The sequence below is a fragment of the Cnephaeus nilssonii genome (genome assembly GCF_951640355.1).
Source record: "Cnephaeus nilssonii genome assembly, chromosome: 18".
In the NCBI taxonomy this organism is placed as follows: Eukaryota; Metazoa; Chordata; class Mammalia; order Chiroptera; family Vespertilionidae; genus Cnephaeus; species Cnephaeus nilssonii.
The window spans coordinates 30,117,877-30,136,439 of NC_137089.1; the positions used below are offsets into that span (position 1 = coordinate 30,117,877).

An 18,563-nucleotide genomic window follows, 5' to 3' on the forward strand; every position below is an offset into this window, starting at 1 on the left:
ACCCCTCCCTCCTCGGCCCTCCTCCCGCCAGCTGGGGGCGGAGCGAGACCCGCCCGCCCCCGCCGCGCAGGGCCGGGATCGGCTGTCAGTCTGGCGGCGGCGCGCGCCGATTGGACCGGCGGCCGCCGGGGAGCGGGGGCAGCATGTTAGGGTGCGCGCTACTTAAGGTCCAGCTGCGGGAGCTATTGACGTGTTTGGAGCTGGAGACTGTCGGGTCCCCGGCGAAGCGGCACCTCGAGGTGAGTGATCCCCGCAGCCCTCCTTCCGTGGCGTCTGCAGGGAAGGGGGAATCGAGGGCTGCACCTGAGCCGCCACGGGGCCCAGATACACCTCCGCGCGAAGCTGCTTCCACCAGGCCTCGCTGCGGCGCGGGCCCCTTCCCCTCGCTTCTCCTCCCCGGGTCTCTTCGGGCCGGGGACGAGGAAGGTGACCCGGGCCCGGGCCACCCCAGCTGTTCCTTCAGCCTCCTTCCCAGCCTCTGCAGCGTCACTGCCTGCGCCTACGCCCAGTGTCCTGCGTTGTCCTCGCCACCTGCCCCTCGGCACCGTCGAAGGTTGCAGCAAGGTGTGTTCACCTGTGCCCGCCGTCCACGGTGAGACGGACGGGCTGCATCGCGGAAGGCAGCGAGGTCTCGGGCTTGCATCTCTCCGGGTTCTCCATTCGGTTTCCCGCCTCCCTCCGGTATGCCACCCTGACTTCCTGACCCTGTCTCTTTGCACCCAACGGTGGGTGGAGGGCTTTAGGTCCTCACGGGACATTTTTCCAGCTTCCCGAGGGTTGCATCCGCGCTTTGCCAGAACCCACAGAGCCTGCCGTGGCTCTGACCAGCCTGTGGACGTGGGCGCAAGGTCCCTTCCCCCTGCCCTTTCAAAGCTCCTGGTACTTGGAGAGTGGGGACGTGATGGGAAGGGAATCAGATACTTCTTAAAGCAGTCTGCCCTTTAGGGAAGATTTTAGAGTTGTTCCTCAAATAGGCTTGTGGGGCCCTTCCTTCACCTCTTTGGTTTTCTTCCTGGCAAGTAGAGCTTTGCACCAGTAACTTTGGTCTAGTACCTCCAGAAAGTAGGTAGATGAGGCCTCTCTCTAGCGGACCACTTCATGTTGCCCTTCAGTCCGCTTCTCACTGTAAATTGACATTTCTAGTTTACACGTGAGGAATTTTTGCAAAGAAGGTGACCCTCGGAAGTCCAAACTTAGATGGACGTGTGTTTAGAATTCGGAGAGGAAAGGAAAGGAAATGTGAATAAACTCATGCTGCAAACTTAGTTGGGGTAAATGTGATGTTATCTAGGTGTTATTTTTTTAAAGAACCCCCTAATGATGATGATAAAATGCAGAGTAGGACGCTTTCACATAAGGCATGCAACCTGACTTTTGTCTGCGTCTGATCGTTGTTGAGATTATATCCAAGGAATATGAACAGCTAAGCCAGAGTTATGTGTTCTCACATCATAGGATAGATATAAATAGCAAGGCTGTGCATTTAGTACCATCATTTTCTCTAGGAAGTCAAGCCTGGAAAAGAATTGTGTTCAGTAGACGAAGACACTTCTAGATATATTTGAACAACATTTTGAATATCCCTTTTGCCAAGATGTTTTTGTTAGCCAATATAACTGAACAGTACAGTTATATTCATGTACTGTTCAATGAAAACCATTAAAAAAAAAAAAAGGATTGCATCGTGGGTACGAATAGTTAAAGGACCCCCAGAATGACTAAACTTTTTTCCATCCTTCTTTGCAAAGGTTGGTCTCTTTTAGCCTGGACAATCTGATTATTCCATAATTGAAGAAACCAAACTAGGTGACTCTTTGAGAATACCTGGAGCTTGTGGGGTTTGACTATTATTCCTGAATGTATTTTTTTAAAACATGATATATTTTTTGATGGTCCCATCTTGGGCAATGAAAGTAGAAACCATTTCATACAAAAATTCTGACCTCTGTCTGGTTATACTGATGTAGTTTTTTTATTCTGTGGCATTTTGTAGGTCATACTACATTATTTGCTGTCTTTTCCTTCAATCTTTATGTGGAAGATAACTAAGCTAGAACAGGTTTCAGGAATATAAATTAAATCAGCTCTTTAAACTTAGTGCAGAGCATTTAAAAATATTTGTAGTCCAGCCTGTGTGGCTCAGTGGTTGAGCGTCGACCTATGAACCAGGAGGTTACTGTTCCATTCCTGGTCAGGGCACATGCCTGGGTTGTGGGCTCAATTCCCAGTAGGGGGCATGCAGGAGGCAGCCAATCAAGGATTCTGTCTCATCATTGATGTTTCTATCTCTCTCTTCTTCTCCCTGCCTCTCTGAAATCAATAAAAATATATTTGAAAAAAAATATTTGTAGGTGGTTCATCCATGGTATACAATATATTGAAACAAGAAAATCACTTTGAAATATTGTTTTTATAGTTTTTTCTTTTAGTTCCTATGACATGTCTTTGAAGATAATAGGCATACCAACTTCAGTTGAACTCGGTTATAGAAAGCAATTGTTGTGGAATATAGTTGACATGCCAATTATATGAGTATATGACTTGGCTGGGAATAACTAATTGGCTCTTAGGGAACGGTTATCACTTTTAATCAATAAAGACTTCTGCAGGCTGTATCTGGAAGGTTTGAGTTGAAAGATTAATGAATGACAGTAGCATTCCCTGATTCCTTCAACCCAGAAATATCAATTAAATATAAGATAATGCTGGAAGTCAGGTTTCAACTTTTTTAAAAAAAGTTTTCGAAATGTCAACTAAGCAGTAACTTTTGTTTTTTGGTATATTGGCACTGCAGTGCTGGCCACGGAATAGGCATTCATGTTCTTTAGTTAACAAATGTTTTTGCTAAAGTTGGGTTATACTAAATTATTCCATATTTATTTTGTATGCTAATCCTATATAATAAAGAGCTAATATGCTAATTAGACCAAACAGCAGAACGACCGTCCGGACGACCTTCTGGACGACCTTTCGGACGAAGCCGGGGCTGCAAGGACCTGCCGAGGCTGCAAGGGCCGAGCCCCTTGCACGACGAATTTTGTGCATCGGGCCTCTAGTCAATGTATAATAAGGAAATAACTGTTAGAGTGCATGCTGAATTCTTAGGTTTTGTTAGTATAATTAATTGCTTAACCTTTAGAAATAAAAATAAACTAAAATTGAATGCTAGCTGAACTGTCTTTCTTTTTGGACTTTATAATCAAAATTTCAATAGGTGTATTTAAATATCGCCTTTGTGCTGAGGCACCATGGCAATGCAATGGAAAAACATATCCAAGTCTTTTTTTTTTTTCAAAATACATAGGCTGTAGGAAGTTCCTCACTAGATAATTGTTATGCCAAAAGTAATTTTCAAGCACTTATGGGGCTAATGAGATTTATTGATTCATTTTATGACATCCACTGTATAACTCTTTACCCCAACATTTACTACCCTCAGTAAGAAGACTGTTAGGATGCCAATGGTAGCTCGAAGACTGAGAGATCCTGATATAAATCCTTGCTTGTTGGTAAGGTGGTTTGCTTTTAATTTTCATGAGTGTTAAGTTGGGAAAACAGGCTTCTTCTGATTTTTGTGGGCATCTGTTTTCTGCAGTTCTTTTTAAAAAAATGTTTTTCTCTCTTTATTTGCTTTTTAATTTTAATGGGATTTTTAAAAATAAAGAAGTTTTATATTTCCTACTCAGAAATCCAGTAAATATTCACTTCGATCTTTTTTTACTATGTCATTTATTATTTTTTAATTAATTTAGTTATTTTTATTAAAGTATAATTGACATATATTAGTTTCAAGTGTACAACATAGTTATTCGACATTTATATTCCTTATGATGTGATAACCACAATATGTCATATATAACCATCTGTCACCGTAAGTTATTATTGACTGTATTCCCTGTGCTCATTACATCCCTGTCACTTACTTATTTTATAACTGGAAGTTTGTACCTTCACCTTTTTCACCCATCCCCCAGCCCCCTTCCTTTTGGCAACCATAAGTTTGTTCTCTGTCTCTACCAGTCTGTTTCTGTTTTCTGCCATTTTTCAAAAGTTATTTCTGTCCAAAAAAAATATTCCTAACCAGTCTATCCTTATTTTACTAGAACCGTGGTCGGCAAACTGCGGCTCGCGAGCCACATGCGGCTCTTTGGCCCCTTGAGTGTGGCTCTTCCACAAAATACCACGGCCTGGGAGAGTCTATTTTGAAGAAGTGGCGTTAGAAGAAGTTTAAGTTTAAAAATTTGGCTCTCAAAAGAAATTTCAATCGTTGTACTGTTGATATTTGGCTCTGTTGACTAATGAGTTTGCTGACCACTGTACTAGAACATTTTTAGATATGCATAATTTAGCTAACAAAGATTTATCTCTTTTAAGTTTTCCTTATTTATATAATATGCAAGCATTTAATTGTCACTATAATGTTAAACAAGCATATGTAACACTGAAGAAAATTTTTAGTCCAAACATGGAAAGTTGGAAAGTATGATGTTTTTAAATTGTCACTGAAATTTACGTTTTAATAGCAATAATTTCATCATGTTCTTGAGATCACCTGGCTGAGAGTAAGGTTTTGTTAGTATAATTAATTGCTTAACCTTTAGAAATAAAAATAAACTAAAATTGAATGCTAGCTGAACTGTCTTTCTTTTTGGACTTTATAATCAAAATTTCAATAGGTGTATTTAAATATCGCCTTTGTGCTGAGGCACCATGGCAATGCAATGGAAAAACATATCCAAGTCTTTTCTTTTTTTTTTCAAAATACATAGATATAGAATTAGTCTATTTAAACTCTAAAGGTTTTCACAAAGGTGTATAAACAAAATGCTTTGTTGAGTAATAAGCTTTGTTGGCATTTATTTGGTATGACTAGCAATACTTACTTCTGGTTTTGTCACCCTGGAATAATGTAATCATCAGACTAGTGCTATGGAAATGATATTCCCTAATCCTATATGGATTTTCTAAATATACACATTCATTAATTATTTGGCATAGAAATTTAGATTTGTTCTGAATATTATGTTTTCAATTGCTTTACTAAGTCTCTTTAGATAGAATATATTTTTTGATCTATGAAGCAAATTACCTGTTTAGTTAAAGCTTTCCTTTAGGTAGTGACCTCTCAGAATCATACCTTTTACTTTGAAGTTTGTTATCCAATCTGCTTCCAGTTCAGACAGCTTGAATTTCATTCCCAAATGGCAGCTACCCTCCTTTGAACTCATAGCCCTGTGTTGCTCGCTTTAGTTTTGAAGTGATCTTAATGATATCTATTAAAATTGCTTACACGATAGTGTATTTACTTGCATAATGATAGCAAAAATACACTGAGATGAATGGTGTTAATTTAAGTTGCCTTGATGTAGACCAGTTATTAGCAATTTACTTAGGATCTCAAAACTAGCATTAACATCAAACATTCAAGTCAAAGTCAGAACTGGAAAAAGCAGGAGACCTGCCCTCGGATTCAAGAGACGATTTTGCTTCTAGCTCGTGCTGCAGTGATTTTGAACACATTGCACCTTGCCACAGCCTCTTTGTTAAATGGTTACTGGGTTAAATGATCTCGGCCAGTGCTAGGGTTCAAATTCCAGTGGTTAGATATTCAAAAAACTGACCCAGACTACAAAAAGGAAGGTGTCTGCCCTGTGCAGAATGACTGCTCGGGGTAGTTGGAAAAATAATTCAGTTTTTGTTCATTAAATGTTCATTAAAACGAACAAAAAGAAACAATGTCATATTAGCTGCTTTGTGGAGGAAGCATCTTCAGAAGTTATTTTGGGGTTTTTAAGATCCTATCCCACCTCTTAAATGATGCCTATCTTACATATTTAAGGAATCTGATGCTTCTACCAGATGTATGGATGAAAATAACTATGACAGGGAAATGTGTTCCAATTACTTCTTGAAGTACAAAAACTGCCGAAAGTTCTGGGTAAGTCTAGCGAGGTTAGATGAGATGGTCTAACTCATCTCTTAGGCTTGAAACTGAAGCCTGAAATTAATCAGTACCCACAATCCTTCCTTTGGGATGGCTGTAGGGAAATTTAACCTTTCCACTTTGTCCTCAGTGTGTTATTTTAGCCTAAATAATCCTCGAGAGTTCTTAGTTGCCTCATCCTACTCCAAGGTAAAAGAATGCAGTTTTAATATAGGTGCGTCTTCCTAGGTGTATAAGTATCTGCAGCCCTAAAACAATCACCTTGTTATAATTTTATTTCTCTTGGAGATGAACAGAATGGATAATTTGTCTCGTCATAACACATTAGGCTTCCATTTCTGCCTCCTGCTCTCCCACTGCCACCCAGGATAGTTTAAATGGTCCCGTTTTTCTGGAAACATTGGTATGCAATTTCTGTTTCTCTGAGCACTAGGTCCAGCTGCTTCATTCCTCTCTGCTAAAGTAACTGATGGCTTCATTGAAGGACTGTACTCTTGTGCTCTTGTAGTTAAACAGCATGTCCCCATCCCAGTAACCCTTAACATAGTCCTCTGGGAATAGTCACTTCTACTTAATGGTTAATAGTTTGAAACTTAATCTGAAATCTTACAATTAGTTTTTTGGGTTTTCTTTGTAACTTTTTTTAAAATTTTCTTTTTGAGGAAGCAATAGCAAATTACTGGAAAGTAATTAGCAGTTAATACATGACTGAATTTGGTTTCTTCTTCTTTTTCCCCCCCCTATATGCAGAATTCTATCATGTTGCAGAGAAGACAGAATGGAGTGAAGCCACATATGCCAACAGCAGCAGAAAGAAATGAAATCTTGGGAGCAATGGGAAAGATGCCCTATTGAGTGTTTGCATTAAAATGATTTAACTCAAAAGGAGATATTTTAAATAAATGATTACTGTAATCTTTTAAGACCGTACAAACCTTACCCAGACAGATCTTATATTCTGTAAGGGGAGACAAACTTGAGTGGACCATGTGTCCTTTGTGTTTGCTCTCAGTGCCATGATGATAGTGTGCCACTGCCGAGCATGCGTGTCGGAGCTCACAGTACTTCCTGGAGTTACGGGGGTGTTAGGAAAGGCTACATGAGGAGCTGGGCTTTTCCTCTGGGTCTCAAAAGAAAAGTAAAGTATGAGAAAGTAAAGACTTAATGGGGTGAAAAGAAGGCAGCATTTCATGTGAGCAACAACATGCTAGAAGGAAAGCTGGAGACAAATTCAGCGTTGTCTGTCCACTGTCTCACCTGAGTTTAAGGTGGGTAGAGGAGTAATGGCAGAGATGACTGTGCGTGGCCTCAAATCCGAGGCTCATTACTAGGATCTCTATCCTTACTTCACTCACTTATCTTGGTTTAAATTAGGTCAGCGCATCCACTAGGCAGGAAGCAGGGCTGAGGAAGGTTGCCTTAAGTAAATGGCATACAAAAGAACTGGCTTGCTTTCTTTAAGGAAAGGTTTGGTTAAAGGCCTCTGTGACTAAAATCCATAAACATTGGACAACCTTCTGAAGGCATAGTATTCTCAAACTATGGTAGTGGGGGCGGAGACGTGATTCTCTCAGAAGTAGGATTTTCATTTTCAGGATGCGGTGGGCAGGGAAGGGTATGGGGTTCATCAGGTGAATACAACACTGGGATGAAACTAGAGCTCAACTTCACTTTATGATATAAAAACAATTCATAAGCCTGGTAGAGAAAGACAAGTATCACATGATCTCACTTATGTGTGGAATCTAATGAACAAACTGATGAACAAAATAGATCCAGACACATGGAAGCATGCACCAGACTGATGAATCTCAGAGGGAAGCGGGGTGAAGGAGGGAGAGATTAACCCAAGAACTTATATGCATATATGCATAACCCATGGACACAGACAATAGTGAGGTGAAAGCCTGGGAGGGGTCAGGAGCTGGGTGGAGGGGGTCAATGGAGGATAAGAAAGGGACATCTGTAATACCTTGAACAACAAATATTTAAAAAAATATTCAGTATAGTGATGGGTGGATTGCATAGCAGCTCTTATACCCTTCACTTTTTAAAATCCAGTTTGCTTCATTTAAAGAGTAGTTTTATAAAATACGTTTAATAATGGAAAATCAACAAAAACAAATAGTTTGTGTCCCTTTTCTTCAGGTGGCCCATGACCATCAAAGAGTATAATTTTAATGGCTGCTGACAACAAACTATCCATCTGGTCTTTGTCCAAAATTCAGCTCAACTTGTTTTTAAGCCATAGTATTGTCACTGGTACCTGTGATTCTATTTGAGTACAATGTGATTTCATTTTGATTAAAGTTGTGTTTGAAATTCTGGATTGTTTCAGAAATTCTTTGATTTGTATTGATGACTCTCAAAGTGATGGATTAAAATAGGACCTGACAAGAAATTAATACATACTTGAGTGAGAAGCATTTCAGTACCTTTAAGCATGCTTGTTTAAGGGTTTGGAATTTTAATGTCACCTCTTTAAATGTACATACCAATATCAACACTCATCCTGTAGCTATTTGTCCTGGCATAGCTCTTTTTAAAAATAGCAACTGCATTCAGATACAATTCATGTATAAATCACCTATTTAAAGTGTATAATACAGTGGTTTTTAATATATTGACAATGTTGTGCAGCCTTCACCACAACGATTTTAGAAGACATTTATCACCCCAGAAGGAAACCCTGTGCCCATTAGCACATATTCTTCATTTCCCCCTAACATCACATTTCTTCCGCCTTCTCTCCAAAACACAGGCAACTAACTACTTACCTACTTTCTTTCTCTAGAATTGCCTGTTCTGGACACACACACACACACACACACACACACACACACACATATATATATATATATATATATATATATATATATATATATATATGGGATCATACAATATGTGGACTTTTGTGACTGGTCTCTTTCACTTAGCCTCTTATCAAGGTTCATTCATGTTGCATGCATCAGTACTTTATTCTTTTTTGTTACTAGGTAACATTCCATTGCATGGATATACCACATTTTATTTATTGATTCATCAATGGATGGATATTTGAGTTGATTCCACTGTTTGGCTAAATATGGGTCATGCTGTTTCCTGAACATTTGTGTACACATTTTTGTGTGGGCATTCATTTCTTTTTGGATATATGCCTTGGAGTTGAATTGCTGGATCGTAAAGGTAACCATATTTAACCTCTTGAGGAACTGACAAAGTATTTTCCAAAGTGGCAGCACCATTTTACAGTTTATGAGAGTTTCAATCTACACATCTTCATTAGCACTATCTGTCTTTGAATACAACCATTCTAGTGCATGTGAACTGGTATCTCATTGTGGTTTTGGTTTGCATTTCCCTGATGGCGAATGAGGTTGAACATCTTTTCATGTGCATATTGGCCATTTGTACATATTCTCTGGAGAAATGTTCATTCAGATCCTTTGTCCATTTTTAAATTGGATTGCGTATCTTCATTATTGAGTTGAGGGAGTCCTTATGTATACTAGATACAAGTCTCATCAGATACATGATTAGCAGGGGTTTTTCTTTTCCCCTCCAATTCTTTGGGTTGTATCTTCACTTTATAGTGTCCTTTGAAACACAGGCTTTTAATTTTTAAAAAATATTTTTTTATTTATTTCAGAGAGGAAGGGAGAGGAAGAGAGAAACATCAATGATGAGAGAGAATCATTGATCAGCTGCCTCCTACACGCCCCCTACTGGGGATTGAGCACGCAAGCTGGGCATGTGCCCTTGACGGGGATTGAACCTGGGACCCTTCAGTCTGCAGGCCTATGCTCTATCCACTGAGCCAAACCAGCTAGGGCCAGGCTTTTAATATTTAAAAAATATGTTTTTATTGATTTTTAAAGAGAGGAAAGGAGAGGGGGAGAGAGAAACATTGATGAGAGAGAAACACCAACACTGATTGGCTGCCTCCTGCTTGCACCCTGCTGGGGATCAAGCCTGCAACCCCTGCATATGCCCTGAACCAGAGACCTCCTGGCCCATAGGTTGACACTCAACTACTGAGCATACTGGCCAGGCCAAAGGCTTTTAATGTTGATGAAGGTCCCATTTGTTTTTTCCTTTTGTTGCTTTTGATGTCACATCTGAGAAAGCATTGCTCAGTTCAAGGTTACAAAGGTTTACACACGTTTTCTTCTAAGAGTTTTGTGGTTCTAAGCTCTTGTATGTAGGTCTTTGATCCATTTTGAATCAATTTTTGTATATGGGATGAAGCAGAAGTCCCAATTTCATTCCTTTGTATCTGACTATCCAGTTGTCCCAGCACCTTTCGTTGAGAAGACTGCTTTCCCCTAGTGAATGGTCTTGTCACTCTTGTTGGAAATCAACTGCTTGTATTTGTGAGAGTTTATTTCTGGGCTTTCAGTTCTATTCCATTGATAGGTATGTCTGTCCTTTTGCTGGCACCACACTGTCTTGATTACTGTAGCTTTGTAGCAACGCAAAGCTCTTTGATGCCTGGTTACTATAAATATGTTTCCTATAAAGTGCTTTTAATAACAAACTAATTACTTGGGTGTTTTTGATCAGCAAACCTTTACCATCTAATCATAATATGGCTCCACAAAGCTGTTAAATTTTAAAGTAGTCTACAGTAATCCCCTACTTCCTTGTTTGCATCTTTACACATACCCTGATAACTTCAGTATACACGTCTTGTAACCAGGTTGTTCAAGATCTCATTTCATCACTTTGGAGGGGGAGAGTCCCAGGGGTTTCCCTTGTCAGCACTGTTAAATTTGCCACGATTGTATTTCTTGCTTCAAGATTCTACTTTGGGATAGGAGAAGCTAATTAACCTTACAATTAATTGTGTCAGGATGTTAGTGAGTGCCGTGAAAAATTTTGGGGTTAGGCAAGCCTTTGATATTAACTATCAACTAAAAATATAAGTAGAAGGCATCTTACCATGTTCAGGTGCATCTCACTGTTGAAGAAAGCATCTCATAGGTTCTCCAAGCCATGGCGGAGTGTGGCACACTGTGTAGTGTGTAACAGCAATCCTTTGGAGAATCACTGTGTCCATTTGAAAGCTGGAGGATATAAACAATAGTATTCATGGTTATATCCAGAACCCCGGGTATGCTTTTACTGTGAAAGAAATGTTCAACAAATGTGTATGTGTTTTAGGGGGGAAAGCTTTTAAAGTTGGACAAATTGAGAACCATGCAGGTTCAAACAATGCAAAAGGCTATACAATGTAAACAAGTCTTCCCAGAAGCAGCCAATGTTGAGTTTTCAAGATTTTCCGTGCATACTGGTCTGCAAACATACCTATATATATATTTGCTGGTTTTGCACAAAAGGACCACCATAGTGCATGAGCAGGAGGTACCTTGCTTTTTTCACTTAGGGATACAGTTTGGAATAATTCTCCATCAGTGATTAGAGGTTGATTGCATTCTTTCAATGGCTGCAGTTCTTCACTGCTTAGACATACCATCATTAAATACAGTCTCCCCCGATGGGTTTGCTATTAGAAACAAAATTGCTATAAGCATCTTTATGTATGCTCTTTGTTCCCGTTTCTATCTATATGATTAATTTCTAAGAGTGCAGTTTTTAGGTTTAAGGTTACAGCATCTGAAAATTTGTAGATATTGAAAAATCACCCTTCCCCTGCCCCCCCTCATTTGGAGCACACAAATTTTTACTCCCATCAACAAAGCCTGTAGGTGTGTCTTTTCACACCCTCAGTCCCACTGGGGTACTTTAAAACTCTTTCATCCTTACAATTGATGAGTGAGAAAAGGAATTCGTGTTTTTATTTCCTTTGTCCATTTTTTAAAGACTTGGTGTGAACAATTTTGGGAACTCTTCATATATTAAGAAAATTACCTCTTTTTGTCAGATGTGTTTTTTTATATTTTTTGCTTTGTCTTTTAACTTTTATTTCTGTGCAGTGTTTTACCCGTTTAATGTAATTAAATGGATCAATCTTTTTGTTTCTGATTTCTGGTTCTTAAAACATGTTAAATGAATCCAAATACAAGTCCTGCGATTACAGTTCAGTTCTGCTCAACAAATATTTGCCAAGTGCTAGGCTAACTGGTGTGGAGGAGCATGGATGAATAAGTCACCATCTGGCTCTTAAAGAACTTCCCCTACCCTGCATGCAAGAATGAAAGGAGCACCACAGTTAAGACCAAGAGCAAACTGCTAAGTGGATAAATAGCCTTAATTAACCCAAAGGGGCACATACAGGAGGTGCATTTGAGGACTAGTCTTTACTGACTAAAACCAGAGAATAGGAAGGGAGGTCTCGGGAGAAAGAAAATCTGAACAGGTAGAATAGGTCCACATTATGAAGGGACTTTAAACTTTATTCTAAACACAAAGGAAAGCTTTGAAGGGTTTCGAGATGGAGAGGGTCAAATCCAATTTAGAAGGATTATTCTGGAGGCATTGAGGCAGAGAGGTTATTACAATGATCCCGGATCACTGCGACTGATGAAAGTGTTTTCCCCATAAATTCTTGCCCCACTCCCATTCTTCATACTGCAGCCAGGTGAATCTTTCTAAAATGCAAATACAGTAATTTCCCTCCTTAAATTCTCTAGACCTGCTCACTACCAAAGAATAACACCCAAATTCCTTCCCTTGGGATACCGGGTCCTTTAAGATCTGGGGGCATTTACAAAGTGGGCAGGCTTGAGGAAGTTGGGGAGGGGTTTGGTTTTGGATACAAGACCCAGGCTCTGTCCTCAAGGACCTTCAATTTCAGTGAGGGAGACAGACATGAAAATATCTGTCCTAATCATAGTGACTTCCTGCCACACTCACCATTCCCTGAACACACCTTATCTTCACAACCTGCATAGCTGTCCCTCAAGTGCTGCAGTTCAAATCTGACATCTCTTTTCAGGCTCAGCTCACAAGTAATCTCTCTGAAGCCTTTCCAGTATCCCCGGTCAGAATTAACCTCACTTCTTCTTCATTCCCCTTTGGTTCTCCTGTGGCATAGCTGGGTACGAAATTGGATGTGGCAAAAATTAGGCAAATAAAGTCACCTGCACATTCTTTTCATTTTCCACCTTCTGTTTTAATTTTGCGGAGGAGAAATGTCGCTTAAGTGCCAAAGTGGACTCGTTTTGCTTTTCAGTCACAAACACAATAATAATATCCGGTCACAGGTTTCAACATTCTGAGTGATTTCTGCTGTCATGGGGCTGTGTGAGACAGCGCCTGGCAGCCTTGAGGCTGTGGAGTGGTCAGTGTGAGAGCTGAGCCAGGCTGCCTGGGAGCTGGTTGGCTTTCACCCAGCGCGGCTGGGCTCTCCCTCTGACAACTGGATGGAGCTATTGCACAACAAAATGCAGCCTGTTTCGGGATACTGACTTTCTTCTAGGAAAACCCTTCAATTACGTTTAAAAATCCATTTGCCTATAAAAATTTTCCCCTGTCTACGAAAGGGACCAAGGTCTCTGGACCCAGTTTTTCTGTTTTATCACTCTGTTTACAGACCACAAATAAACAGGTTTAGGACCAACTCAGATTCCGCCACCAGCTTTCATAGTCCTCCCAAAGAAACTCAAAGAAAGTAAGGGTCACTTCAGAGCATCGTACTTCAGTAGGGGTAGGATGAGGGAAATGGGGCAAGTTGCAAAAGTTTAGGCAAAGGGAAGAGAGAGGAACTGATAGAAAATGACAAGAGAAAAAAAAAAAACCACAAGAGCGTGGGCCAATGGCTGCTGGGTGCTGGCTGTGGATTGCAGTGAGCACTCGAGAATAAAAGATCTGTCACCGTGAAAATAAAGGTTCCAGTGCCAGAACCTAAACCCAAAAGTCCCGCCTAATGCACAGAAGTAAAACAAGACCTGATATATTCGCAGACAGCATTGCATTTGGAGTTAAATATCTGCAGTTGTGTTCTGGCTATGCCACTTACTGCTTGTAGAGTCTTTGTTTTAAATTGATTTCAGAGAGGAAGGGAGAGGGAGAGAGAGATAGAAACATCAATGATTGGAGAGAATCATCGATTGGCTGCCTCCTGCATGACCCACACTGGGGATCGAGCCTGCAACCCTGCACGTGTCCCTGACCGGAATCGAACCCGGGACCCTTCAGTCCGCAGGCTCTGGCCACTGAGACAAACCAGCTAGGGCTGCCTGAAGATTCTTGAGTAAATTGCTTAATCTTTTAGAGCCTTTCTTTCTTACTGTGAAATATGTACTTTTAAAAAATGCCCTAACTAGCCCTAGCCGGTTTGGCTCAGTGGATAGAGCATCGTCCTGCGGACTGAAGGGTCCTGGGTTCGATTCTGGTCAAGGGCACATGCCCGGGTTGTAGGCTCAATCCCCAGGTAGGGGGGCATGTAGGAGGCAGCCGATCAATGATTCTCTCTCATCATTGATGTTTCTGTTTCTCTCTCCCTCTCCCTTCCTCTCTGAAATCAATAAAAACATATTTAAATAAGTAAATAAATAAAATAAAAATGCCCTAACTATCCTGTAGGTGGTTGTGCGACCCAAAGAAGGCTTCACGTGTGTCGTGCAGGTAGATTTCATTAATATAGGAAATGCATCTATGTAAATAGATATTGAACTTATTTGTGACAAGGGAAAGCCTCAGCTAATTCTTGGTCTATTCTAGTATAGCTGTAATATCAACAACTACAACTCTCTCCCTTGCCCCCTCCCTTAAAATCCCCACTCAAAAACCCCACACTACACCTCTGCTAAGAGGTTATGAAAAGCCAAATTGATTGCTAGTTTATTTCATTCCTTCACTTGTACAGTTTTAGTATGCAATTTGCTTCAGAACGTTCTTTCTTTATAAATTTATTCTTGCTCACATCGTACCACTCTCCTAGTTCCTTAATATATATATCTGACGCCAGGGAGCCCTGTCTTTGTCTTCAAAAGCTGTCTTTCATTCCCATCAGGAACCACCTCTAGCCTCTTCGCACCCCCACTGAACTCAGTGTCAATTCTACCTCACACTACTCCTCACCCTGAAGTAACTGCTCAACCTCACACAGGGCATCCCCTCTCCCTACCTTCCCTGTGCCTTAGGGTAAGTCCTGCTCTAGCTGAATTGTGTGCGTGATTATCACTTGTCCCTGCATTGTATGCATGGGTTGCATCTGTCACGTCCCCCACTAAGTTGCAAAAGCAGAGACCATTATGATACTTCACGTTTGCCCAGCACGTTGCCGTTTCTAAGGTATTATGAAAAACCATGTTCGTATTTAAAACTCACTCCTGCCCTGTGAAGTCGGTATTCTTCTTGGCTCCAAAAAGCAAGATGGAGACTCCTGCAGCCTAAGGAACCTGCGATTGGGTGCAGTTGCCATGTGGCCTCCCCAACCCACTCCCCTTACCCCAGGGGCGACTCTGCCTCCTCCGTATCTTTCATTTCTTTTGCAGCTCCTAACTGCGGCTATTGTTCAAATTATGATTCATTTCACCACTTAGTACTTATTAAGCCTGTACACAAATAGAAGGCTTCTGTAGGGGATGTAAAAGCAAATGAAAGAATTTATACTTTAGGGGGAAATCTACAACCAGCACCACTCTGATTCTCTACCAAACCTTTTCATTGACTGGAACAGGACTTTCAAAACGTTTGATTCTGTGTGCCCTGTCAACCCTGCCTCTGTCTTCTGCTCTTGAAGTAATAGTGAGACATGACGTTAGTGAGATATGACAATGCTCTTTGTCATTAAAAAAATAAAATAACAAGAAAGAAGAAAGCAAAGGCTTGGGTGATCTGCAGAGTGGATTGTTTTCTTGGATAAAAAGGCTGGTTTTGCCTTTTTATTGTACTGAAGTGTTTCCTGACAGACGCCTAAGTTCCTCAAACACTTGGGGAGTTGTGAATTGAATTGGGGTGTTTTCAATTTATAGTTCATATACTTGGCAACTAGAATGTCATCTCTCCCTGTTTCTTCCACTCGAAATGTACATGTCATCTTGTAGAACAGCATTCCAAACCTTTGACAGCTTCTGTGTATAATTCCCACTTTTAAAGAATGTCTTTCACAACCCCAATAGACTACATTTCTCTACCTCTTGGGAAAAAAACAAACCAAACAATGACAACAACCGCCAAGCCCAGACTGGTTCATTGTTCCGCAGTCCTGTTCGCCACAGGGTGCACGTCTCCCCTCCTTCATTGCCTTGGGACTCCCCATATCTGTCACAAGAGGGTTTGGAGTAGTGTTTGTGTCAGTTACCTATATCTCCTTTAAAAAAACCCTTTTATTGTAATTTTGGTAGAGGGGCATGGGAGAGAAGATATGAGAAGCTTAGAAAATAAGGTACAGTACGGGAGGTATGCAGTTTGGTGGTGGAATGTCCGAGCTCTGCTTTGTGCTGGCTAGATTTCTATCCCCACTTCTTTCTAACTGTGGACTTTGGATAAATTACTTAGATGTGAATGTCTGCAACTAAAATGCCAACCTCGGAGGGCGGTTGTGGGCATTGAGTAAGGCAATGTCTATAAAGAACTTAGCATAGTGACTGGACCATAGGAAGTAGTAATAAATATTAGCTATTTTTATTCTTTTCCTCCTTGTTTTTTTTTAAACTATTTTTTTTAATTGAGCTTCAAACACCAAAGCATAAATATCTATATTTGATTATTGGAAAATATAGCATTTCCCCCTTGTGTTAACATATATATTTGGCTTATGGAAATAATAACCACTTAAAAAGAAATATTTTAGGCACTTGGGTGTACTCTTTTCTTATCTTTTGAGGATAAGGAAAAGGAATATGATACTCATAAAATATCTATTGAAATAATTTTGAAAATCAGGGATCTTATACTTCATTTTTTATTGATTGGAATAATAGAGCAGCACTACCTACTTCCTCCTACCCTGAAAATACCATTCTAGTGTTGAGTAAGAATTATTCAGTGCTGAGTGATTATAAGACCAATTACAGTAATTTTACTATCTGCGTATTGCTAAGGGAGAGGGTCAGCTGCATGAGATTGTATGGTTTGGCAGCTCCATCTTCAAGAAGACAGTAGCATATCTACAAAGATAGCCAGAGCATTATGTTAATTTGAGGCTCTGAATACTTCTCTAAACAATAAAACAAATGATGGGATGGATTTGCTTAGAATGGTTGAATAACTAAGAGAGAAAAAAATGCATTAAATATTGAAACATGGGTCACTTTGAAGAATATGGGTTGGAGAAGACAAAAAATGAGTGTTTAGATTACATAAAAGCTCTGCAATACAGAATGTGGGATGAAGTTAAAGAAAGAGAATTAAAAAAAGACACGGCAAAGTTTAAAATTTTGCCAAACATTTGCACCTAGAGATGAGGAAAGTAAGGACAAGATTTAGCAGTCAGTAGGGTATGCATTATGACCGGAGCATTAGAGAAGTACCTATTTTTCAGCATTCATTCATTTGTGCAGCAAATATTTATTGAGTACCTACTATGTACTACACTATCCTTGGAACTTGAGATTTGTTACTGAACAAAATAGGGAAAGATCCCTGACCTCATGGAGCTTATATAATTATAGAGAGAGACAATTTCCAATAAGCACAATAAATGAACTAGATAGCATTTTAGAAAGTTATAGTGCTGTGGCCAAAAAGACCCTTAAGGCAAGAGAAGAGGGGGTCAGGAAAAATGGAACATCAGGTAGGGAAGAGAGGAATTATGGATATACTAGAGGCCCAGTGCATGAAATTCATGCACTCGGGGCTAGAAGGGGGTCACTCAATCCAGCCTACACCCTCTCGCAGTCCAAGAGCCCTCGGGGGATGTACAACTGATGGCTTAGACCCATTCTGCTCTAAGCTGTCAGTCGGACATCTTTAGTGCTGCCATGGAGGCGGGAGAGACTCCTGCTACCACTGCTGTGCTCGCCGGCCATGAGCCCGGCTTCTAGCTGAGCGGTGCTCCCCCTATAGGAGTGCACTGACCACCAGGGGGCAGCTCCTGCATTGAGCGTCTGCCCCCTGGTGGTCAGTGTGCATCATAGTGACCAGTCATTCTGCCATTCAGTCGATTTGCATATTAACCTTTTATTATATAGGATTGAGTATGGCAAGGGTCAGGGGCAATAAACGTATTCCTTCCTCCTTCCTGACATTAGCTGTGGCCACTACATGGGTGACTTTGCTTCTTGCTATCCTCTCTGGCATTGTTTTTTGAATGAATGTCTCCTGGGATTTAGAATGAGGGGTCATATGAGTGTCACTGAGAGCATTTCAAGAATTTAGGAATCGTACTTATTGAGTTAATGAGACTGCACCAGTAAAAAGTAGTGGCAAAGTTCTCCGGGGTCCAGGCAGCAAAGGATGGTAAGTAAGGCAGGACCATGGGAAAGTCCAATGAACTTTAAAGCCACAAGGAGGGAGTAGGTGATCTTGTAATACCTAACATGAACAAAGGCTGTGCATGAAGTTTTGGAATGCAAAAGACACTTTCAATTCGACTGCTAAACACCTTTAAGGAAATATCCCTCCCCACGGGGGGTTGGGTGGGTGGGGGTGGTTCTAAGATCCTTTGTGAAAAATTCAATTAGTTGTTTGCTGACATGATGCCAAGCACCTAGATGATCGCCTCCATTTCTCACTTTCCTCAGGACATTGCACTGTGCACTCATGGTCA

General features: G+C 40.6%; 1 protein-coding gene across 2 annotated transcripts; it reads left to right on the forward strand.

Annotated features, from left to right (window-relative positions):
* Positions 1 to 102: 102 nt before the first annotated feature.
* CHCHD7 (coiled-coil-helix-coiled-coil-helix domain containing 7) lies at positions 103 to 8,198 on the forward strand. 2 transcript variants are annotated; one of them, XM_079796053.1, is made up of 5 exons: positions 175 to 239; positions 464 to 681; positions 3,440 to 3,509; positions 5,840 to 5,938; positions 6,695 to 8,198. In XM_079796053.1, the coding sequence occupies exons 3-5, from the start codon at positions 3,456 to 3,458 to the stop codon at positions 6,797 to 6,799; spliced, it is 258 nt and encodes an 85-aa protein (XP_079652179.1). In that variant the 5' UTR covers positions 175 to 239; positions 464 to 681; positions 3,440 to 3,455; the 3' UTR covers positions 6,800 to 8,198. The 2 variants fall into 2 exon arrangements, with proteins under 2 accessions (XP_079652178.1, XP_079652179.1); XM_079796052.1 differs by lacking the exon at positions 464 to 681 and having other exon boundaries at positions 103 to 239.
* The last annotated feature ends 10,365 nt before the right edge of the window (positions 8,199 to 18,563 follow it).

Bases quoted from the DNA above. Each gene is read 5' to 3' on its own strand.
- CHCHD7 (XM_079796052.1), top strand. From the start codon at position 3,456: ATGCCAATGGTAGCTCGAAGACTGAGAGATCCTGATATAAATCCTTGC. The intron at 3,510-5,839 runs GTAAGGTGGTTT...TACATATTTAAG, and splicing joins ATATAAATCCTTGCTTGTTG to GAATCTGATGCTTCTACCAG. The intron at 5,939-6,694 runs GTAAGTCTAGCG...CCCTATATGCAG, and splicing joins AAAACTGCCGAAAGTTCTGG to AATTCTATCATGTTGCAGAG.